General features: G+C 36.1%; 1 protein-coding gene across 3 annotated transcripts in view; it reads right to left on the reverse strand.

Annotated features, from left to right (window-relative positions):
- The window catches only part of LOC149541281 (piezo-type mechanosensitive ion channel component), a 288,359-nt gene that overhangs the window by 17,856 nt on the left and 244,773 nt on the right, over positions 1–25,730 (reverse strand). For all 3 annotated transcript variants that reach the window (XM_089796579.1, XM_089796580.1, XM_089796581.1), the window contains 4 exons: positions 8,401–8,559; positions 4,732–5,226; positions 4,425–4,566; positions 4,132–4,276 (listed from right to left, as the gene is read on the reverse strand). In XM_089796579.1, the coding sequence (XP_089652705.1) occupies positions 4,132–4,276; positions 4,425–4,566; positions 4,732–5,226; positions 8,401–8,559 (941 nt within the window). The remainder of the gene's footprint in view (positions 1–4,131; positions 4,277–4,424; positions 4,567–4,731; positions 5,227–8,400; positions 8,560–25,730) is intronic.

Raw genomic sequence — 25,730 nt, forward strand, 5'->3', positions numbered from 1 at the left:
TGTATTAGGGGTAGTTCGCACGGCAAAGGCTAAGCCTTTGAATATCAATGAAGGCACCTGAATAGTTATGACATGGGAACACTAGAAGATCATGACAAGCACTACTTCATCATTGTCATCCTGTGTGATATAGCTTGTAAATAGGTAAGAACCATTCCAAACATTCGAGTCCTCCATTCAAAATAAATCTTTAATCCTTCACTCATGACCGTTTGTTCTATTTATTCAAGCGTCAGAGCTCTGTGCATGCAAACACCAGACGTTACCTGTCCCCAATGTTTTGTTGATACCACCAAAGTATGTCAACACTAGTCAATCTTCCCGTAGGACATAAAAGATAACTATAAAATTGCCACTGTTGTTACAACTCCCTACTTTAATATTAATCCCAGTCATGATTGGCATAAATCCCAAGACGGACTTTTACGAACAAGCTTATTCACGACACATTGGAATATAAAATCAAATTTCCAGGATGGTATTCCATATATTGATTTACACTATCTTGTATTTCTGTAGCTTTACATCATCTGCATGACAAGACTAGGCCCATCGAAATCTAACGAAGGCAACGTCTTCACAAACTTCTCCGCCAATACTCATTTCTACGCGAGAAACACCTATCCAGGAAGAAGGCAACGTCTTCACAAACTTCTCCGCCAATACTCATTTCTACGCGAGAAACACCTATCCAGGAAGAAGGTTGAGAATTTTCATTACACTAAAGCTTTGTTTCCCGCCATTACATTGTAGTTGTTCGATACATTCAGTTTTCTTTGGAAAAACACAATGCAAGAGTTCCCGCTTTAATAAGTAGCAATGACAATTATTTGTCCTGACTATAGAGAAATGAAATTATGATAATAGCCATGAACTTCAAGTCTTCAAAAACGTTAGTCACAATTGATAAGTCTCTTTATTGCTTACTTGCCCACTCCTGGATGAAGCCCCGAAGGAGCAAATCTCAATGGGTGTTCAGTCGACCTGTTCAGTAAATGACTTAGACTCCTAAACAACCTTTCCTCTGCCACTACTTCCCGTGTCTATTGTTGGGATCGATCTGCAAGTTGGGGAGTGGCTAGTGACCTCCTTACACCCTTGGAATTGAAGCCAAATCATGCTATCTTCTCAATCAACTATGGCACACTCCTACCTAAAGATAAAAACTTGTAGTGAAATTGATGGTCAGCTTATGTAATACTTGATGCCGTTATCCCCTTGACTGTCTTGGTGACCGCATTGTTGGGACTATCTACCGTGTCACTTTTCGGTCGTAACGTGCCTAATTGCAATGGATGTTACTGCCTCCCAACTTTGTTGGATTGCCCGCACTCTACCCATCTATAGCCTCACATACAGCAATACCTGTACCCTGCTATCATATCTGATCTATACTGGTTAGAGCTCCACAGATGTGGCTCTGGGTATTAGAGTAGTGTTACACCCTTATGTTACTCTTGCCCAGTCTTTCTCATAGTACAGACGCCTTTGTAACTAGCCTCATTTTAATCTAGCCACTACAAAATAGCTTACATGCGATTCCACTGTTTAAACCAAAGGCTTCTGAGTAAACAATAGAGCACCAATAGAAATATTTTAAAAAGTTTGTTGACAACAAATTTAGAGTCCAAACATACATATATATTCACTCCCAATTTAACATTGCAAATAAAATCTTCTCATTGGAAAACGTGAAGCTGAACAATTCCCACAAATATTTGCCAAACCTTTTAGGAAGATTTAAGCGTCAGAACATGAACCTCAAAAGGGTGCCTAACTTCTTCGTTCTAGTTTGTAATGGCCTTCTAGAATAAGACAAATCCACATAATTGTATATTCAAAAACTCAATCTCATAAATTCTATAAATTTCCTCTCAGCATAAAATGTTTCTCGGTAAACCCTTTTATAAATCTAGCTCTATTATAACTTACAGGCTGGTAGGAAAACAAGCTCTGATACTATTGAAATATCCCCAGTAGATATTTACCCGTTTCTTGTTCAAACTATATTCAGATCTCAATCATACGAAGTTGCATTATAAGCCAATAATATAAAATTAGACGATTCTCAAAAAATACCTCAAAACATGTTATTGCATTATACAAAAGCAATACAATAACTATTATTGAAAAGTCCAATCTCATACACAATTTTACAGTCGGATTGGAATACTAACAAAAGAACCTCTAAGCACATGCGAGACACATGAAGTGACATCTCCACGAACAATGGGTTTGTATCCACTGTCTATCGGCACGAGGGGCTATGTCCTCACACTGGTTGAAAGCTGAAGCTTCTTGAATAACTCTTGCAAGAGAGAAACTGAAATCTGAATCATAAAACCAAGCCTCCCTGAATGAATGAGTCTCTCTCCTTTTAATCCACAAAGTTGTGACTCTTCAACTCACTTCCTGGCTTTTTGTCTTATCTCCCCTTGTCATTTTAGCCCACTTTATAATACTAAATTGACCTCTTATAATTTTAATCCATGCTCTCAAACTCAATTTTAATATTTTATGAATATGACTTTAAATTTTCTACTATCCTAAAAAGGGGATATAACAAAAAGTTAGAAACCATTGTCTGGATTCAAGGCCGGTTTATTTCTTGAGTTGTCAAGATGGCTTGTTATTATATCCCTACGTTCAAAATTCAACCTGCAATGACTACCCTGAAAAATTGCCTTTCGCAAGAGCCAAATAATATATTATTTAATTCTCTAAAAGTAAGTAGCATCATCAAATTATCTCTACAATCTTATTTTAGGCATAATAGAAATCCGACATAATGTTTGATAATTGAAACTGAATTTCACTGTTCTAATAAGGCATTTAGATTGTGTGGGCAATTTTATATGGTAGACAGGACCCAAATTTTGACACCACGTTGTCATGCTTATCAAGAACTCTAGTAATCAGTATTGATTTGTTCCTAAATGATTTCTTCATTTCAGTTTGCTTCAAGTAAGGGAATGCCTTGACATGACACTTCTGGCTTCTCTCCACCAGTACAGAGAAAGAGTTTGTAAGCAAATTCTGATCCAAATATGAATCAAGGATCCTTGTTAGAACTATGGAGCATCTTTAGTGCATGAAATAACCTTGGAAAGAATTCAGAAGCTAAACAAACAATTTAGATACATGTTTATATCTAAGATCCTTTAAGAAAGGGTGTGTTGTTGAACAGGAATACAAGTAAACTAAATCATGTGTACAAGAAGCTAGGGATAACTTAAAGAAACAACACTTTCGGAAAAAATATATAATTTTGATGAATCGAACATTAGTTCAGGGGGAAAAAATTAATTTCTATTGGCGAATTTTTATTTTTAAGAATTTTTTTAACTTTATTGGCGATTATTTTTCAATCATATGAAAATTCTATAAAATTCTAGCGAATCTTTCATTATTGATAAAAATCATGGAAAAAAGTACACATACCTAGAAATAATGATTTTATTATTGTTGTTGTTATATGGAGCCTAATTAATTATCAAAGGTTAAATTTAGCCCACTTTTATCATTATGGAGTCCCTCCAAATTATTCAATGGTGGTTTGCAGGAAGCACCCCTATTGTTTTTAAGTTTTAACCGATGATCCTAAATCAATGGCCTAAATCCTATTAAAAGTAAAGCTTTTAAAAGGATACCAAGTTTTAATGAAAATTCCCAAAGTAAAGACATGTGTCCCCAATCAAATCTATTTGCGGCAAAGTGAGAAAGGATAAAAAGTTTCATGAAAAGTCTTCAAAATAGAGACATGTCAAATCTACATACTTAATCTGTAGTGTAACTGAATTTTTTACCAAATACTAGCGAATATGACCATCAATTAAGACAGGCCTTGAAAATTGTAGGTGAAAATATTTAATTTACTACGTAGAAAATTAGATTCCATTGACGAAGTCATCACTAAAATATAAATACTTTTGTATTATTATTGGCAATTAGCCTAAGCATGGGACCCAATTTTGATAAAGTGTAGGCGATGTGGACACCTCAAAAGTGCAAAAAAAAATAGCCAAATCAAGGGTCCCCGATTAGTGAGATTAGCCAACTGGCGAATATTAGCCAGTAAAGTTATCCTTGCAAGAAGCTCTTTTCATGGAACAGGAAAGAGAAATGCATTACCTGTCACATGATGGAAAGTTTTCAAAAGGAATCCGCATCCTCAGATCTGAACACTGCAATCTGATGAAACGGCCAACAGCCAGTACAAATGTTATATACAGACTCCAGATGCTGAACTTGCTAAGGGTGTCACCAATAAATCCTTCTGTCAAGAGATCAAATGTACTTTTTAGGTTTACTTGTATTGAAATAAAGAAAAGCTACAATTGTCTATACTTCAAATAACCATATCTTAATGATGTAAACATTAATATTATGATAGCAACAGCATAAAGATGAATAAAAGAACATACGCGGGGTTTCTTCAGAGACAACTATTACAGATGGGCCAGTGAAACTGCCGCACCCTTCTATATCTGATGCATTATCAGGATGAAAGGACCACCAAGTTGTCTGCCCTTGATTCATAACCAAAAACCCATTGACAGTTTCCGTCTACATCCAACAGGATAATTCAAAGAAACAATTGAAATTTGAATGGTAAAATGAGAATCTTATCGTGTAATATTTATCTAAAACAATAAATTACTAAATCGTAAAGAAATCATTCAATTATTTATCTAATCCAGGACAAGAAAAAGGGCACAAGAAGCAACATACAACTTGCTCCAATTCATGTACTTCTCCAGATCCAGTGACACGGAGATATCTTGGATAAATCTTAAATATTTTTACAACATCGCTTGTACCATTCAGAACATCTACCAAGCCAAAAGAATCAGCAGGTTGACTTGGATTGTACCTCACGGCTTCTTTTCCTTTTGGCCTGTCTCTTGTAAATTCCCATGAAAATGTGATTGAAATATCCTTGTCAATGGATTCCATTAAACTCTCAACTGCTGGAGGTGGAACCAACCAAAGCATGTTTGATTCAGCCCGACAACAAATTAGCTGGATATCTTTAATATTATATGATTTCAGATATTCCCAAGGGTCAAGGTTATATCCTGCTGCTAAGAGTTCCTCCCATAAAAGGCACTGACAAAGAGTATTTTGGTAAAGTGTCAATCTACCACCTCCTGTTCTGATATCAATTTGTGTGCTCACATCTCTAATGGGATTTGCAATATTAGTAGGATTGCCACTGCTATACATCTGCAAACAGAAACAAATGAAATAGTCATTCATCACGCAAATATAAACAAACAAAAGAAGAAATAAGCATATTCTCACTTAATCCCTGCAGTTTGACTTGTTCATCTTAAGGAGGGCAAGATTAACAGAAAACTTTGTTGGGACTTGTTATTATGAGTCACAAAGATTTCAAGAGAAATGCATTATGTTTAATGGATGTTTTCCATACAGAGTAAAGTAGATTAATGCATATCACAGTGACAGAAATAAAACATAAATGCAATGCTCCAGGAATTAGACATATTCTTCTTTAATGTTTCCATGCTTTAGTACATCATATGCAAGTACAAGATAGAACATGAATCAATAATACTAAATGACTTTTCTCTCAAGGGAGAGTTACATATATAGATTCCGAAGGGGTGCAACCAAACTGTCCATCATAATGGAACACCTTTTGGGTGCTGACTGACATCTTAACTAATCCTGATGCACTAACACTTTTGCCAACAACAATGGATTCCAGGAGGGATTTGGAAAGTGGTATATATTATATACATGGAAACTGAATTTTTTAAAAGACTAGATATACACGACACCAATAAGTTCAAGCAACTCATGTAATTTATCAAGTTTAATAGCCAATTTTCAATGTCATTGGTTTGATTATAGCAGCAATAGGGACTAGAAAATGTCCTTGTTTTCATTTACAATAAAAGGCCCCAAGGATACAAAACCTTTAATGATAGAATGCCCCACAATAGACATCGAAGTAAGAATATAAATATTAAAAAATAATATTACTAATTACAGCTATGCCTCATTTGGACTGTCAATATCTAACTAAGCCTTTGGCCTTTTACTCTGTCAGTTTTCATGGAATTTTAATTTGCACCTTTCAGTGCAACACAAAATGGAATAGGTATCTAGTAGAACTGCTCTTCAAATTACAATGGTGTTGCCTTGGTTCCTATGTCAAGCAAAATTTTCAAAAAAAATCGTAATGTTAAATAAAGTCCCTCGTAGAGTCTCTTTGATCAAATTTCCGTGTACATTTCCATATGGTATTATTCAAACGGTTTTCAGAAATTCCATCTTTCTGACTCAAAACAAGTAAAGTTGTGCCTAACTTTGAGTTTTACAAAGGTCGACATTTTTTTATATTTTTAGTGATTTTATAAACCCAAGGCCTCTGACTTGTCTCTAGCTCTGTCCAGCATTTAAAGTTTGTGAACTCCGATGCCTAAGTCAAAAGTTATGTGATGTTAATGAAAGCTTTAAAAATGTGCATTTTAGAATGTTACTGTTGGGTATGTAGTATGTTACTATGTTGAATGTTCAATGATTCTAGTTCATGTTGCAATTTTGGTATGTTCAAGTATTTTAATTTGGTATGCTCTACTGAAACATAATTTCATAACAAGCATTTTAAGCTCTATTTGTATACTTTACAACACCCCTCCCTGCCTCATCCTCCCCTAGTCACCATCCCCCCGTCATCCTGAAAATGAGATCCATTTTCCCCTATCCCGGAAACTCATCCCAACATACCCCAGTACTGGCGTTACATTGGTGCTAAGTGTTCCATTTATTCTCATGAGAGATGGATTCGTGTATGAATCACTACTCATAAAACATGGGTCAATGAGTTTGACTCAAAAACTATACAATTAAATACTGATAGAAATAACATAATTTGACTTGTTGTGGAAATATCTCCTACTTATCACTTGATGAGTTTAAGGGGCTTTCTAGAGTGGGTTTAACCATGAAGGAAACTCTGTGGTTAAGTGTGCTCGAGCAGGAGTAGTACTGGGATGGATGACCTTTTGGCAAGTCCTGGTGCTTGACCTCTGTGAGCATCACTGAGATCCAATGAGTGCTAAGTGTTCCACTTATTCTCATGAGAGATGGATTAATGTATGAATCACTACTCATCAAACATGGGTCAATTAATTGACTCAAAAACTACACAGTTATATCCAGATTGAAATATCAGAACATTAACCTTCTAAAAAAAGAGAAGTTAAGCGGGAAATCTGAAAAACGTATTTTTGAGCAAGTTAACCTCTGTCATATTGACAGTTCTAAATAAAGAGGTTAAATAACCTCAATAAAAGTTGGTTATTCAGTACACCTATGCCAATGGAGAAAAATATAGGCATTCTCATAAGTCATTGTTGCAGGGCCCATTTGAGACAGAGCTCAAGACTTTCCAGAGACTGGCTGAAACAATACATCCAAAAATAACACAATACTTTCCCTAGCTTTGTATGGTTGACATTATATCATAATGAGCGGAGTGGAAATTGGCATAAAAGTTTGAGTTTCCTTGAGGAATGTATGTTGGATATCATAAAATGCATCATAATTATTTAATCATGTTGTCTCAAACTGCTGGAAAATATTCTTATTTCTCTGTAATGGAGGTTCTCAGAAAAACTGTCATTCTACTTTTACTGTTGTTCTGATAATAAGATCTGCAGTGCTCAGGATTATTTTATAGTATTGCATTGAAAGAGAGTTTCAAGGACCAGGAATTCAGATACCTTAGGACCATTCATTTCCTTTAGTAAAAGCTTAATAGCAAGCCCAGTAAATGTCTCAACAGGCAATAGGGAAATAAGTGTAAGTGTGCCCTAGTCTTAATATTAAGACAAAGAGCTATATGAGACAGTATTGTCAAACAATAAGCCAACTGTCAATACACTTTTCTAGCATCAGTAGCATAGAACTTTTACATTTTGAATTGGGAGCAAAGGTTCTGCACCTATCATTGACAAATGCAAATCAAGGTCGCTCACTAAGTGCTCGACAAAGTGCTTCATGTGAATGTCACCTCGAGCAATGGAATAAATGTCCAATATTACACACTTTAGTCTTTATTGAGCGCTATTATCATATCATTATAATCCCATAACTTCCATAATTAGAACTCAAGTATTTCACCCTTAAAAATGGTTTATATTTTTAATTTTAAGATTCCCACAATATCTTCAGTGTATATTAGTTGGGAACCAACCGATGCAAATTATTCATGTCTAACTACTCAAACATAGATTCCATCCTCATGATAAGACAAAACTTCAGTAAATTGAAACTTCCCAAATTGTTAAAAAATTCACCAAAGTATGACATTCTATTAGCAACTCCAAGAGAGACAAAAATTAAGAAAACAGGGGACCGCATGCTTACCAACATTGGTGCCCATATGACAATTATTAAAACAAGGAACAAACATATGCCACTGCAGAACTTTGTTGTTTTACTCTGCTTTTCACCTAGGCGATGCTTTGCTCTAGAAAGTGCAATGTCACACTTAACCAGATATAGACTTGCATAAATGTCCTCCAGCTGAAAATCACACAAAAATTTATCATAACTGTAAATATCAATCACCAATTAAGATACATCTTCACACAGGAAGAATTCAAAGGAGATCAAACACACCAAATCATTATTTTTATAAATGCTATCAAACTAATTGACTTTAAAATATACATATTCTGCCTGATATTAAAGCAATGACAGCTTGTCCATTTTACCATTAATTTTTATGACAAAATACCATAAAACGTTTGCAGAGTGATTGCTCTAGAAGACTATAAAAGATTTGTTATTTCTTCAAAGATGATATTACATTGGTAGTATACAAGCAATATGTGAAAACAATACTTTAAAGATTCATTATTTCTTCAAACCTCAAATTACATTGGTAGTATACAAGCAATATGTGAAAACAATAGTTTCGGCACAAATGCTATACAACAATAAGACAGAATAACTTGAAGATGATCTATCAAATATAGTATTATGTGCCTAAGCACATGGCTTTCCAGTCTAATCTCAAAGAGGGAAACAGACAAGAAAAAGAAAGAGATTCTTAGCACACCCAGGAGCATCCACAGACACCTAGACATGCAGGCCAAGAAGAAACTAAAAAGAAACTTAGTAAAGTGAAACAATTCACTTAAAACATGTTCCAATAAAACTTTCTTTATTATTTTTCAACCACTAGACCCAAAAACGGCCCTAATAGAGGTAATTCATTGTTTTTGTATAAACCCTAAACTTGTCTTCTTTGGATAACGTTGGTGCTCATGGAGAAGGGTTTGTTGCAGGAAGAAAAGAATTGCATGACAAGGTAGGGTTACAGCTCCAAAAGACCACAGAGAAAAAGTGGAGAAGGATGTGCAATTTGACGGTGCAGATTTCATATGGGCAAATTTAAAGAAGGATTACCTAAGGGCAAACACACAAAACTCATGCCTAGGAAGATTGGTCCTTGTCAGATTGTGAAGAAGTTTGGAAACAATGCATATGAATTGCAATTACCCTCTGAAATTGGTCTACCTCCTATATTTAATGTTGCAGACCTAACCCTTTTTTAAGGTGATGTGCATTCAGGTGAATTTTTGTAGGAAAATGCAGATGAGTTGAAGGAATTTCCAAGGAAAGAACCATTGAAGCCTGGAAGGAGAATTGACACAAAGATTGTCCACAAGACTAGACAAAGGGAGTAAAAACAATACTCGGTCAAGTGAAAAGGACTTCCTGAAACTGAAGCCATTTGGATGGATGAAGAGCAAATGAAGAAGCGTGGTCCTAAGACACAAGAAGAAGCACCTTGAAGATGCCATAATAGCATAGGATGTTTTATCTCATGTTGTAATCAAATAAACCAAATTGTAAGGTCATTCCTAGATGGTAGGACAATGGTAAATTGGGTATTTTTGTAGTTTTGAGCCCAATGTTTTGAGGTCTCTCAAAAATGATCATGAGGTCAGATTGATGAGATCACACTTGGTAAGTAGAGTACCTTTATTTAGCCCAATAAGGGTTAATGACCCTAGTATATAGTTGGGTTGTGATATGAAAGAAGCAGAGTCTGAGACTTTGGAATCTTATAGAGAAGGAAAAGGGGTATTCAAAACGTATTTTTGTTTTCAGAGTCTTTTGGAAGTTTGTGAAGTTATGCTTCATTTTCCCGATTGGCAAATCTAATAGGATAAATAGGCCTAATTGAAAAATTCAGTTCAAATTGATGAATAGAACCTTCATTAGTGTTGAAAGGCTTTAGAACATAGGAGATAAGTTGGGAAAAGACTCTTAGATCCACTCCTAAAGCCTAAGAGTTGTTACAACCAAACTTGAGTTATTGATCCTCAAAATGGTTAAGCCCTAGAGAGCAAGCTTGATTGGTTTTGTCACATAGATGATGTGAATTGTTAATCCTAATTGAAAGGAGATCAAGTAGGGACATAAGGTGAAGGAAGCAAATTTCTAAATCAGGTAAGATCTATGGTAGTTGTGTAGGGTGATTGGTTAGCCTTTTGTGGGTGAAACTAAACCATTGTGCATCACTATATTCTATAAATCTAGTGGTTTTATTCAGCATTAATAGGTATTGACAAAAACGTTTGTAAGTTAATATGACTACAACTTACAAAATGGAAACTTTAGACAATTGTTTAGTGAGATAAATCTCTCCTCTTAGCAATAGGTGAGGCTCCCTTCTTATCATAGGTGGCTACAATAGAAACCTAATTGGAATCGACAAATGGACGGTTTTTTGACTCAATTCCTCTTTTTTCAGGAACGATTTTGCTCTAACAACTACTGTTCGTAAATCAACAAAAGGTATCTACTACTACGATAATACCAGTGGCTTAGAATTTGACATAAGAACAACTTTAAGACAGAAGTTATAACTTAAATGGTGTGATTGATAATAAAAACCCAAAACCTCTTATGATCAATTATTTTTGAATAAAAGGTGAATAGCTAACAATGCACAAGGCCTTTTTCAAACTATCCAATTTGAAATAGCACAAAGTATTTAACCCTTGGTACTTGCAATCAATACTAAACTATAGCAATCCCATTTCCAGAAGCTCAAACACTTCAAGAAACAAAACCAAATGCTCTAATGCTTCACAAAGATGATTATAAAATGGAACAAAGATAAATAGATCAATGCAAGATAAGAAAACAATGATCAATTCCAAGCCTCACAACACAAAGTTTGGGAAAACCTGTTTCTCTATTCAATTCATAATATTTTATCTAGAAACACAAGGTTTTCTCACAAGCATAGCCTTCTTGTATAAAGCAAAAGATCCTTATTTACAATGAGCTCTCTCCTTATATAGGAGAAGAAGAGAGAGAAAGGTGGAGAGAAAAAGGGAAACATTAACCACCTTCACTTATTCTTCTAACAAACTCCTAACTAACTTTTACTTATTCTAAGTTGCATGCCTAATGCTATTCCAACTTGATTACATGAAGCATGCATACAAGTGTAGGTTTCCTTTATTTACAAACTTCAATTGCTTCTACGTACAATCTATCAACACTATCCTACTTCTAACAAGCATGAGAAAGAACAAAAGTGCCCTTAAGAACTTATAGGGATCATCACAACGTGACTACGACTTTGCTGAATTTCTGCAACGACTCTAGTAGAATTGTTGGATCATGTTCTCATGTGCTTTGTGCAACAACAAATAACTTGCAGATGACATTTGCATTCTCTGTGGTAACCTTGCTACACTCTTTTATCCTATCTCTGAGATCACATAGTGAGAATTTGTAGCTCGTGAGAGTGTTAATTTCTCCAAAAATCAAAGTCCTTCACCGAAAGTTGTAGATGAATAACTTCCTCAAACTTTGTTACAAGAACTCCCTCATCAACAAGTTCTCCATCTTCAAGGGTGATCACAAATGTCATCTGTTCAAAATTGTAATCACATGCTCTTGTTCTTGTAAACATTTCACTCTTGCCTTGCCTTCAACCACTAGGCCTTGCAATATTTTCTCCATGTTTTCCATTAGATGCAAGGTGTTGTTGTACATCTCAACTAAAGAGAAAACACCACAATCACGCAAAACATCTAAGTCAACTTGACTCATGGTCCACATGTTCCAATCCATATGAAGAGACTTAAGTTCTTGATGAGATGAACAAAGTTCTTTCAACCTTGCTGCAATGTCTGTTCCATGTCTGAATATCTAGAAGCTATCTTTGATCACATCTATCCCTTGGGTCACCAAAAGATCATACCAGTTGTCCATTGCCTTGGCCTCTTTTGCACTCTGTACTGCATGCTCTGAAGACTCAGTTGTCAAAGAAGAAGCCTACATCTTTTCAATGATATCCTACAATCTGTCATTCTCCAACTTGAGGTTGTTCTTCCTTTCTCGCAACTTATCATTCTTTTTGAGTGTGCGCACTAAAAGCATCATAAGCATCTTGTTGGCAAGTCAGGTGAGATTGTTTAACAAATTCAATGGTAGTGAACTTATAATCACTGGTTTGCATCAGCTCTACTGATTTTTCAACAAGAGTCTTAGCTACCTCTACATAGTTGGGGTTATCAACACTCGCCATGATCCTTGATGCCACTTTAGTCTTCTTTGTCTAGGAAATCTTGGCCTTTGCAACCACACTAGAATCATGATCTTCAGGTGGGAGTTCCTCCTTCCTCTTTTGAATAATTGCAGTGAGCCAAGGAGGAAGAGTGAAAGATGAAGATCATGTGGCAATAGTAGTAGCTAGAGTGGACACAGGATCAGTCTGTGCAACTATAGCTACAATAGGAGGAGCTTCAAACATAACCATCACTAGAGTCGGGCTACTATATGTGGCCTCTGCAATAAACTGCTCAAACAATGTTAACAAAGTATTCATCAATTCCATAGAGGGAACCACAACATTTGGGATGTTTACCATACAGGGTAAAAGGATACTTATCGCATGTAGTATAGCAAGATATAACACAGAACAAATACTTTATTCATATATGCAATATGCACTTCAATGCTTACAATATAATTATACTCATTACCATGATGTCCCAAAGTCCCTACAAAACGGTGTACATATACTTTCCCAAAGGGGTAACTCAACTGTCATGCACCCATTCAGATACTATTTTACCCGTCGACTACAATATAGAATTTACCGACAACATGGGATAGACATGGTAAATGCATTGAACATGCTCTCAAAGTTCTAATACTACTCCACTATTAAGATAGCAAGGGTAACCGAAAAGATGGGCTTGGTCAGTATGAATGGAGTCAAATCCTCATGGAATGGTGCCTGCTCAGAAGGAAAAGTATCCATAGCAGCATGCAAGGGTGAATCTATTAACTCGTTTAAGGCTAGTACAGAATTAGAAACAACAGCCGCAACCAAGACTTCTGGAGGAGATTTCTATGGTGAGCACTTCCTTGGTTGAGGTGGAAGCTCTTCATCACTAAGGATAATGTAAGCCTTTTGAGGTTCAGTGGCCTTCACCTCAAGTACACGTCCCTTGTCATTGTCACCCATGATGGTGAGCTTTGGAATAGTAGTTGTCGAAGATTCCATGTTGTCCTTCTTTTTACCCCTCATCCCAATCCTTAGACCGATTGGACCAACTGGATCAAAATCTTTTGCCCACTTTACCTTAATGGGTTTCGACCCCATTTTCTTCAAGCAAATGATAGTTGTTTACCGTACAGGGTAAGAACTTAACACAAAGTATAGCATGATTCAACGCAAAACAAATACTTTATTCATCAATGACTACAATGATCACCACAATGATTACAACGATGATTCCAAAGTCCATCTCGGACGTGTACATATACCTTTCCAAAGGGGTGACTCAAGCATCACACGCCCGTTCGGATACTACTCTACCCGTCAGCTACACTATACATTTTACTGACAACATCAACCCCCCCAAAAGAAAAAGTTGTCTTCAGACGACAATTACAAAATATTTGAGACAAATTAACAACAAAATACATTAACTGATTAATTACAACAAGATAGATCTGTTTCTATCACATCACTTTCACATTCATCCCATGCCTGCACCAAACTGGTCTCCAAACCACGTTGCATCTGTAGCCTCTACTAACACAATACTATCTCCTTAGCTGACCTTGATAGCCACCCGTGTCGCTTTCTCTGTTTCCAACTCTAAGTACCCTCAGTCAAGTGTCGCTAAACTGCCTTCAACTGGATGATCAGCTCCTCTTGAGCTCTCTATGCATCCACCAAGACATCTTCACGTCCAACACCTACTCCAAGTGCCTCAAAGCGTATCACCCCTATTGAAAGGCTTGCTCCGTTGATCTTTTCATCTCTAGAAAACTATGCCTGCAACAGCTCCAAATCTCATCAACTGGTCACACTTCCCATGACTGATATCCACATCGACTAGCAAGGTCGAGGGGAAGCACCCCCACAGGGTCCTAGGGCAACTGCTTATTTCCCTTTGGCATCATGCATTACTCATTCCGAACTGTTTCAATCTATCATCGTTCTTTGTTTTTTCTTTTTTTCCTTTTTCTTTTTTGTTTTGCTCCTTCCTCTATTTCTTTTTGCTGCACGGCTACATCCTCTGCATCATTCACCTGCTACAAATTTCTTCTCTTGTCCGTACGAATCTTGCACCCTAAATTTGTCTTGCTCTACTGCTGCAAGGCTCTTACTCCTTTTCTTCTAGTCTCAAAGTACTACAGCCCTTCTTGGTTCCTTAATCAGCTTCTGCTTTCTCACGCATGCATCTTTAAGACTCTTTTTCTCAGCCGTACATTGCTAATTCTTGCTCATTTTGGCAAGAATTAGCTGAAAACGGTCCCGAATAGAGCCACGTTCCTTAGATGAATAGAGACACAACTGCCCCCCCTTTTTCAGGGTTGTACGAAGTCATCTAGTGCCTCAAACTGGACTCCAAAGCATTTTTAAGAGGTCTCCAAGCAACTTAAAACTACAATACTTTCAAACCATGAAACATTTGACCTGATTCTTTTTCTGGAGTGCTTGAATATCTTCCCTCCAATACACACCCTCTAACTCTTCATAATTATGGCTCTATAAAAAAATAACCCATTTTTTGCACTTATACGTATCCCAAGGTGCACCAAAACACTAACCTAGAAAAGTAATAATGGAAATTAAAGAGTTGGAATCTCTATTTGGCCAAAATGAGTATCCAGGAAAGCAAACACATAAAACAAAAACTATCACTAAACATATTTTTGAGTGATACAGGATTGCCTTTACACCATTGGATGCTCCTCCATCAAAGAGTGCAATGAAGAAGCTCAAGCCCAGCTATTATGGTCCCTTCCATGTGGTTAGACATGTGGGTGAGGTAGCCTATGAGCTTAATTGGCCAATGGACAACAAAGTTCATAATGTGTTTAGTGTATCATACTACCATCATGCCTTAAGAAGGCATTGGGCAGACGCCCCATATTCTACTTTACCCCCATTAGATGCTGAGGGGAGATTAGAGTTGATCCTTGAGGCTATATTGGATACCACAGAGAGGCATTTGCATCAGTGGATCATTAGAGAGTTTATGGTGAAGTGGCAGGGTCTTTTAGATAAAGGTGCCACTTAAGACCCTGAGGATATACTTCAGCACCCCAGACTATGATTACTTGAGGACAAGCAATCTTGGGGAGGGTGGACTATAATGTCCCCAATTAGCAAGTTCCAGTAGGTTGGCGATGTCAACTCGTCATCATAACCCTTGTGAGCTGACACAATGTTTTGAGGGTCTCAATTTAGTGACTTTTTATTTATAGTAACTTAGTTCTTGCTCAATTACTATTTTTAGCAAAGCAATTGAGGCACCTAGTGACTTGACTTTTTCAGTGGTTGATTGAGCTTCATTGTTAAATAATATATTGTAAGTTATTTTATTAGGTTATACACTTAATGAATAACTCATCAGGCTTCTTTATAATGTGATGGTGTGTGGTTTGAAGACTCTTAAGCAAGAAATGTAACCAAGAAACTATTGGGCATTGGATGGGAATGAGAAGCCAAGTTTCATTTGAATTATAAAAAGCACTTCATGAGGAAATCGAACCATATCTTAACTTATGCATTTTATTAATTTTGTAAGCTGCTTGAGGGCTTTGGCATTGACTTTTGAGAGGCCTGATTCTTTCATTTTGGTTGGCACTTTGAGCTGTTAAAACGCACAGCAAATTGTGCTTCTGATTCTGAGAATTTATTCTACATTTGGGCTTGATGATTTAGTGCTCAAGTATACCATATCAATCTATAAATCTGCTGAGATTTATTACTGGTTTGGACATCCTCCCATGCCATCATATCTTGCATTGAAACTATTACTTTGAGGCATCTAAGGAGCTGTGGATCAATCATTCAGACCTGCGTTTGAATGCACATGGGAACGGACTACATTTAGTGTTGATGTGAGGGTTTCTAGAAAGCACTGCTTACCTAGAATAGGCTGCGTTGCTCAACTGGCTACCATTTACTGAGTTTTTTTGGGGATTTCAAGGAATTTGGCTGCATTATATCAATTGCCAAGGGCATATAGAGGTCCTTGGATACATTGCTTGTCTATGAGTGTAATAATCGCCTTCATTATAATTGCAATTGCAATTCTATATCAACAACCATTTTAGTTTAAACTTTCTATCTTGTATAAGCATTACTATTGTTTTGAAATTCAAAAAAATATATCATATAGATCCAAAAACAAAAAAAATCACAAAATTCAAAAAAAAAAAAACAAAGCACATTTCTCCAGCATAATTCTTGTCAGAGCCAATGGAGCTCTTACATTCCTCGTATCCAAAATACAAACTCGGGGAAGTTGATTTCAAAACTAATTCCGGATGCTTGATCAGTCTTGATTGGAATGATGAAGTTTCCAGCAAGGAACAACTAAGAGTGGAGCAGCTACCAACATAGATCATTGATGCCTTTCCAAACAATTAATTCTCCTTTGTTCAAATGACTTATATTCTAATAATCCCTTCTCACCAAGCTACATCATGACGAATCCTAGAATACTTTTAGGAGGGCTAAGGCAATGGGAAATCAACAACCAATGACTCAGTTGATGACTCACTTTCAGGTAAGATTGGAATTGATGATGGGGCACATCATGAATTCATTTAGCCTACATGACTAGCAGGTGCATTCTTTTGTTTTTTCCTTCACTCACAAATAATTCATAATGATCTAGCAATCACTTTGTAAAAGGACCACAAACATAAAGAGCCTAAGATAAGATAAGATAATGATATTAATGTCCAACAAGAGACCAACAAAGGGTCTAAGGGAGTGGAAGATACGACACAGAAGAAAATCAACCCAATAGGAGCACCAAATGGTGTCTAAGAAAGAGCGAACAAGAAAGAAAATAGAAGGTAACAACAAAAAACAAGAGAAGAACTAAATATCCCTTCTTGATAAAAAGAAATCCAACACCTAAGGATAAGGCCCAAGGTAACCAGGGGTCCGGGTCCATCTCTAAGTAACACTAGAGATAGGGTGTTGTTGTCTGGTGAATCCACAATGAGGTTTAATAAATCTGGTGTGCCAAGAGATGGGTCTAGCAAGCGGTTGCTTCATGCCCCTGGAGGGGGACATGGGCGAGAAAAAGGTAGTGATGGAGCTGATTTGAGGCCTAGCTCTAAGGAAACATACACTGTAAAGTGAGATCACTGAGCTGTAGTGCTAAACGTTGCTGGTCGGAATAACTGAAAAAGGCCGAAAGGGATCTACAATCTTTGAATTAGCAATGGAACCTGCCTTTGATCTCATAATAAATGGGGCACCGGAAGATGAAATGGATCTCAGTCTCTATCTCAGACAAAGTGCAAAGGCAATAAATCAAGTCATCTCTAGTCAAATGGTAATTTGTCTCACACCGAAGTCTATGGGAACTGACTCCAAAAGACCCTAAAGAGATGTAGGGGGCCTAACTCTGGCGTCAACTCAAGTAGAAGGGACGCACAATAATCCCATCACGAGTCTCCATGGAGAGCACACGATTATATTGAGAGGGGGGCTGAATCAATATAGTAACAACTTTGCCAATTTAAAACTTTTTATTCAAACAATTGCTTTAATAACTTTAAATGTTGAAACCAATAATTATGCACATGAACACAGTAACACAATGCTTACATGGAAACCCAATGCGGGAGCAAACCACGACAATAAATGCTTTTATATAAACTTTGTTCTTTTACAATGTATTGTAGGCTTCGACCTATTAGAGGCTCCAACCCCTATATTTATGAGCACCAACTCACTGGAAGCTTCAACTCCCACACTTCACAAGCGCCAACCTACTGGAAGCACCGATCCCACTTCTTGTCTTCATGAGCACCGACCCACTACACACAAATTGTTCTCCTACCGTGATGATGTTGCTAACTCAACTAATGATGGACGATTAAACAACTCTTTATTTTCATATCTCCTCTATTATATATCTCTATAAATTTATTCACTCTTCAACTTCCTGAAGTTTGTCTTCAATAGAATATACTATTTATTTTCTCCATATAGATATTTATATATACATATATCAGATTTTCAATCTGATTATACATTTTCTTTTTAATCCTCTCAATTATTCTTCATTCATATTTCTATTTTACTCACTCTTCACACTCTTTTATTCTTCTATCTGCAAAATACTCTTTCTTGTCTTTTCAAATATATCTTACTGCTGCAATCTGCTTACCTTCTTATTCTTTACTCATTCATTTTTATCTTCCATAAACTTCTTTGTTCTACTTTCTTCTATTCACATATATCTCATTGTCATTCCCCTCATCTTACCTCCCAAACAAAACCTATCTTTATACCTTGCTTGATACCCTTTCATGAATAGACGCAATGTTTCTAGGACAAGTATTTTCTATTAAAATCACACCTTTTCGTAAATAATCACAACTCTTTCAAATCTCTTTCTTTGATCATATTGGCTCCATAATTTAATTGCTTATTGTGTGGATTCCTTTTTTTAATGATATTAATATTAATATTAGTGTTGCCACATATACTCATATTGTTCATTTCCATCATATACAACTTGATTTTGAAAAGCCCTGATACCTATTTGAACACTCCTGATGCATTTGAAATAATCTCTCAAGCATGCTTTTTAAACTTTATTGTTTGTATATTTCATTAATCACTATTTCTCAACCAAATCATTTGCTTCACAAAGATATTTATCTTCTTATACCGTTGCAACTAGATGACTCCCAACGGTATTGAATTTGTTTCATTCCGATAGCATTAGTTTAGTCCTCAATATTTGTAATTAGCAGCTTTTTGCTTGGATGGAGGTTTCGATTGTTTGTGTTTGGACACTATGCAAATGCGCATACTATTCTAAGGTTGTCGTTGGTTATTTCCAATTCACAACCATAACATTTTGCAATCCCTGATAATAATTAACTTTGATACTTCGAAGACTACTATTGATTTGACAATAACCATACTTTGTTGAAGTGCATAGTGTTGTTGGATATATCCCGCCAAATATGAACAATGTCAAGCCTCTTCAATGATAGCCCGCACTGTCAATATGTGATCCATAGTCTGGAAGTCAATAAGGAATCCAGCTTTCCCTTTAGCACGGCACTATCTCTTGTCAAGCTGTCTAGAAATAATAGTATTCAGGAATGTGGCATAGAGCTTAGCAAGGTATGCCCAAGCATAATGGTCTTGTAATTGTCAGGATCCAAAACCAACCTGGACTTGTAGATTAGATAAATCACATGTCTCGACCATGAATGAGGGAACCCAGTGAAAACCAATCTACTATAAAGCATTTGAAGAAAGGAGCACAAAATCAAAATAGCGAACTTAGAAAGCTCTACTTGGAATCCTTGTTCATCGGTAGCTTTGTTGCATCTCATGAATTTGACAGCCTCATAAACAGTGGATGGAGTAAAGATGGTAGTGGGGCGGTGGGGGTAGGATGAAAGGGCAGCTAGCCAGGGATATCCTAAAGAGTGGAGGCATGGGACACTAGAGAGTGCTAGTCAAGGGTGGACGGTGGGGGAGGGTGGCACTACTAAAATGGATCTAGTTCTTGATCTTGTGTTGAACCTGCTCTGATAGCATGTTAAATTTAGATCCAAAATTGCATAAAACTAAAGAACAGATAAATGAAAAACACAAGAACACTAGAGATGCCCTGGGAAAAACCCAATCACCAAAAAGTACTGCTTTATTGAATAAAACTAACAAAGTCTCAGAACACAGCTCACAAACAGTAGAGCTTTTATACAAATAATGAATCAACAGAACTCTTACAAAATAATGAATTTGCAACTACATACTGAATGAGTGTCGTGTATAGAGTTAATAATAAAACAACCTTCACACTATCTCCCGCTAATACATACTTAGACAGCCTCGATGGTACTATTCTCTATAAATAATAATCATCAATATCCCAATAAAAGACGACACTCTTTTCATCAAGATTACATAACCCATGAATGTCTGCCAATATTTAGAAAAACGGTAGAACAAGAATAACCAACATCTTGATCTCTAACTCTCGTGTGTATGAACTGATGACAAATGCCACTAAGTGTCATTTCATATTCAAGAGATTATAACACTCCATACAAAGAGATTACAATAAAAACTTACAACTTTCCACAATACATGAAATAACAGCAGTTACAAGAATGAATCATTTCGAAGGCTCTTTATATTCTCTTAATGAACAATACCAAGAGACCAAAGTGAATACATCAATAGGCACGACTTCAACAGTTATGAATTTGGCAACGCTAAATATGATGTAGCTCTTCAATCTGCAGCAGTTAGGTTTCTTCAATGAATGACGGCCATTCATGTACATGACTTGGATATAACCAATGGTGTCCAAGAACCAATATCTGAAAGAGGGTAGGATAATATAGATAAGAAACAACTGTCCCCCAGAATACAATCATACACAACATGAAGGAGAACCGCAATACTGATGTGATCATCTCAGGTATGCAGATAGCTCCTGCAGCTATCTAACTTCAGCAATATAAGCATTTGATCTGATTTCGCATACAGTTTGAAAAGAACTTGATTCTTCCTTTGTCACTAAGTGTGGATAAGGAAGAGTGATACACAGTGCTTAAAAAGTGTCATTTCAGACACCTTCAATTCCATTTTCTGAAACAATGTATGTTTGGTAGACATAATCAAATAAGAATTGAAGAAGCATTCCTTGAAGTTTTTTCATATATATGGTTTGGTGTACTGCAGAGTCAAAGAATGGTACAAGCTTGTGGATAAATCATTCCTCATATCAGGGTGGATGCTGACAAAGAAAGTGGGTCTTTTCACGCAAGCAACAAGACTAAGATCTTTGGAAACTAAATCAATGGGATTGTAAACTTCTTTGCATAGATCATAGTTACACTGGTTAAAACTATTATGAAGTAATTGGAAAATATTTGCTTGTTATTAACTATGGTCAAGAGATTAATTTATATAACAGACTCAACGACGTTTCCTTAAGAAACAATCATAAAGAAAAGAAAAATTATATTCTAGAAACAGAAAACTAAATATTAGAAACATTATACTATTTATAGAAGATTACAATAGATAACCATTAGATACTAAACAGAGATAATAAAAACTATCTATTATCTTAATACCCTCCCTTAATGATTAATCTATCTGGAGCACAAAGCTGTCAAAAAACATAAAAGGCAAATTCTATCTGCTCAAGGGGCTACCCACTCTTCGTTGTGGGCTGCAAACCAGATTGATTAGATAGGGCAGCTAAGCGCTTCCAACATTCAACTTTCATACGACCAAACTTGTGGCAATAGTTGCATTGAATGCTCTTCTTCCAGGAGCCTTTTGAATTTGGAGCAGAGGATGTCTGTTGAGAAGAATGCTGATGGTACTTTGGATAACGCTCCAAAACTTTGCAGATGAGCATAATGCTCCAAAACAAACCGCAAAAAGCCATGATTTTTAGGATAAAATCGACAGAACAGAACCAGAAGTCGGTGTTAAGAATGTTAGCAGTTAGTGTATTGAAACATCTGCTGGTCAGAAGTTAGTAGTTGACATTATATATATATATATATATATATATATATATATATATATATATATATACATATATATATATATATATATATATATATATATATATATATATATACATATATATATATATATATATATATATATATATTTTAGGATAAAATTGAAAGAACAGAACCAAAAGTCGGTGTTAAGAATGTTAGCAATTAGTGTATTGAAACATCTGCTGGTCAGAAGTTAGTAGTTGACATTATATATATATAATTCTGTCCCTATAATACTGCAGCATATTCCTCATTCTTAATATAATATTAAACTTGCACATTCGGATATTGGAGATATCGTTTGCATCAAATATATGATTCACCGCCGATAAACATAGTAAATTATATCGCATACCGACTGCTATCAAATGTTAACACCGATCATTATTAACTTGCTCACACCAATGCCAATAGTGGCATGTTGTGATGGTTAAGTTGTTGAGTTGTTATCCTGGCCATCAAGGTTCAAATCTCATGGGGATGAGGTCCCCCGTTTGTGGCCTCACTGGTTCATAGCTCCAGGTCAAAGCGTTTACCTCTTTTAAAAATTTAAAAAAAAACTTGCTCACACCAATTGATAAATCGAGGGTCATCTTTGGCATCGATTGAGTGTTAAGACTTGTTATTGGGTGTCACTAGTATCGGTTATGTTTACTGATGAACAAGTGAGGCACATATGTGTATCTATATTGAGGGTATGTTTCAATATGTATATATACTAGCCCCATTTGTATCTGCAGATCATATTAATAAAATTTGCATAACAGAATACTACTTCAGCAAGAATATATAATTAAGAAGTCAAGCACTCTAAGGATTACAGAAGTCTGCTAAATTAAAGGAAATCAGACTGAAACATAATTGCTATGTCTCCACCAATCAAGATCGATTAAAATTTACATGGTATCAGAGCCTAATTGGTAGAGAGACTCATACCTTTTTTTTGAATAAATAAAGGGGACAATATGTTAAATAATGTAAGAGTAGAGGATAGACTCGAAGGAGCAGCAAATTTCTTTTCTTGGAAAATTCGAATTACTACAATCCTTGAAGAACTAAAACTAGAACCTTTTATTGAATCAGATATTTTGATTCCTAAAGATGAGGCAGAAAAAGCTACTAGCTACTTGGAAAAGACAAAATAATAAAGCCAGAAAAATCATTGTGGATTTTGTAAAAGATCATATTCTTCCATCCATATCAAACCTAAAGAAGGCATTTGAAGTATTCAAGACAATTAAGGATACGTTTGAAATCAACAACTCAAGTAGATTGATTACACTAAAAAATCAACTAATGAATACTAAAATGAGTAAAGGGGAAACAATCTCATCATATTTTGGAAAGATCTCTGAAATTAAAAATCATCTAAATGCTATTGGAAACAAAGTAGAAGATCAAAAACTATCGATAATAGCACTTAGAGGATTGCCCTTATCATGAGAAGCATTCATCCAAGTAATCAGCAGACCTTCTATACCACCTTTTAATCAACTAAAGAATGATTGCACATCAGAAGAATCAAGGCTGATCTCTAGAGGGATAATGTCAAATGAAGAGGGAGAAAATCAAGCTCTTTTTCAGTTTCAAATTACCAAGGTAAAAAGAGGAAATTTAAAGGAAATAAATATGACAAAAACAAAGAGAATAAGAATTACAAAAGAAATGATTTTTCAAAAGTCAAATACTATAAGTGTGAGAAACTCGAACATACCTTCAAAATTTGTTCGGAAAGGGAAAACATCTTAGCTTATTTAGTTGTAACAAAGAAAGATGAAAATCTATTGTTCTACTCCGCTTTATCAAGTGAGATAAACTCAAATAAAAATGTGTGGATAATAGATAGTGGTGCTTCCCGACATATAAATGGATTCAGAGAAAATTTTGAAACCTTTGAAACTTATCTTTCTGAAGGAGTCAGCATTGGAGATAACTCCACCCATCCACTCATAAAAAATAAGAATCTATATGTGTGTAAACTCGAGAAAGCTCTTTATTGTTTACCGCATAGGGTAAGAAGTTTAACACATGTATAACACGACTCAATTCAGAATAGGTACTTTATTCATGTATGCACTTGTAGATTATACTTCGATTACAATGATTACAATGATCTATCGATTACCATGATGATTCCAAAGTCCATCTCGGACGTGTACATATACCTTTCCGAAGGGGTGACTCAAGCGTCACACGCCCATTCAGATACTACTCTACCCGTCGGCTACATGATACATTTACCGACAACATCATCCCCCCCCCAAAAGAAAGGTCGTAAAAAAATTCATTACACAATTTCATTAACAACAAAATACATTAACTAACTAACTACAACAAGATAGATGTGTTTCTGTCACATCACTTTCACATTCATCTCGTGCCTGCACCAAACTGGTCTCCAAACCACATTGCATCTATAGCCTCCGCTAACACAATATTGTCTCCTTAGCTAACCTTGATAGCCACCCATGCCGCTTTCTCCGTTTCCAACTCCTGGTTACACTGAGCCAAGTGTCGCCGTACTGCCTTCAACTGGATGATCAGCTCCTCCCGAGTTCTCTATACATCCACCAAGACGGCCTCACGCCCAAACACCTACTCCAAGTGCCACCTCAGACACACAAACACTCATGCCTACAGCAGCAACTCCAGGTCTCATCAACTGGTCATACTTCCCACAAGGGTTCCTCTCCTTGTTTGAGATCAACTCTGGCAAAAATTTGCATTCCTTATTTCCTCATGCACCTCGTACGGCATTCCTATTTCCTCATGCACCTCATACAGCAATGTTGTCTCTGCTTGCTGGCCATATGGTGATAATGTACGATGTTTTTGGATGCTCTTGCTAGCCGTACAGTACTTGAGTCTGTACCATACGGTCATCACAACTCTCTTTCAAATTTCTTTGTCTCACTTTTCCGTATTTCTCTATAACTCACTTTATTAGGTTCGTCCAATAAGGCCGTATGATCATGCAGACCTCTTTCCAAATTCCTTTCAAGGCCGTACGGTCTTCCTTATAGACTTCTTCAGACACCAAAGGCCGTTTCTTTTACTCATTATTTACAACTTTACTACTTTGAGGTGGTACAGTATTATATATTTTTAATTTGCATTATATAAGCCTTGAGTCCGTACGGTCATAAGGAAGTTCGTACGGTCATCAAAGACTCCTTTTCAATTCTTTGTAAACTCACTTTATTACTGTTTTCTTCCTTTATTATTATTTTTCTATTTTGCTCCGTTTTTCTTCATACCTTTTCTTCTGATGATGTCTTCTACGATCATACTACAGGCTTTTGTTCCCCCATTTAATACTCAAAATCCCAATATGTTTTATGCTTCATGTTTCATTATTTTATCACTTCATACTTTTACAGTTTATCACTTGATATTTTAAACTATATTCGACTTTAATATTATACCTATGTACATTATTTACATTATTTACAGACATCTTTTCTTTGTTCAATTATTTGCCCGCGGAGGATCCTTCCTTTCCTTGTATATTTTCAACTTTGATCCATTGACGGCATCTGGAATCTCTTTTCCGTCCAATGTCCATAATTTAATTGCTCTGTTATATCCAACTTCCCTTATCTTGTATGGTC

Source organism: Cupressus sempervirens, chromosome 8, assembly GCF_028749045.1.
Source record: "Cupressus sempervirens isolate cs-2001-9-10 chromosome 8, ASM2874904v1, whole genome shotgun sequence".
Taxonomy (NCBI): Eukaryota; Viridiplantae; Streptophyta; class Pinopsida; order Cupressales; family Cupressaceae; genus Cupressus; species Cupressus sempervirens.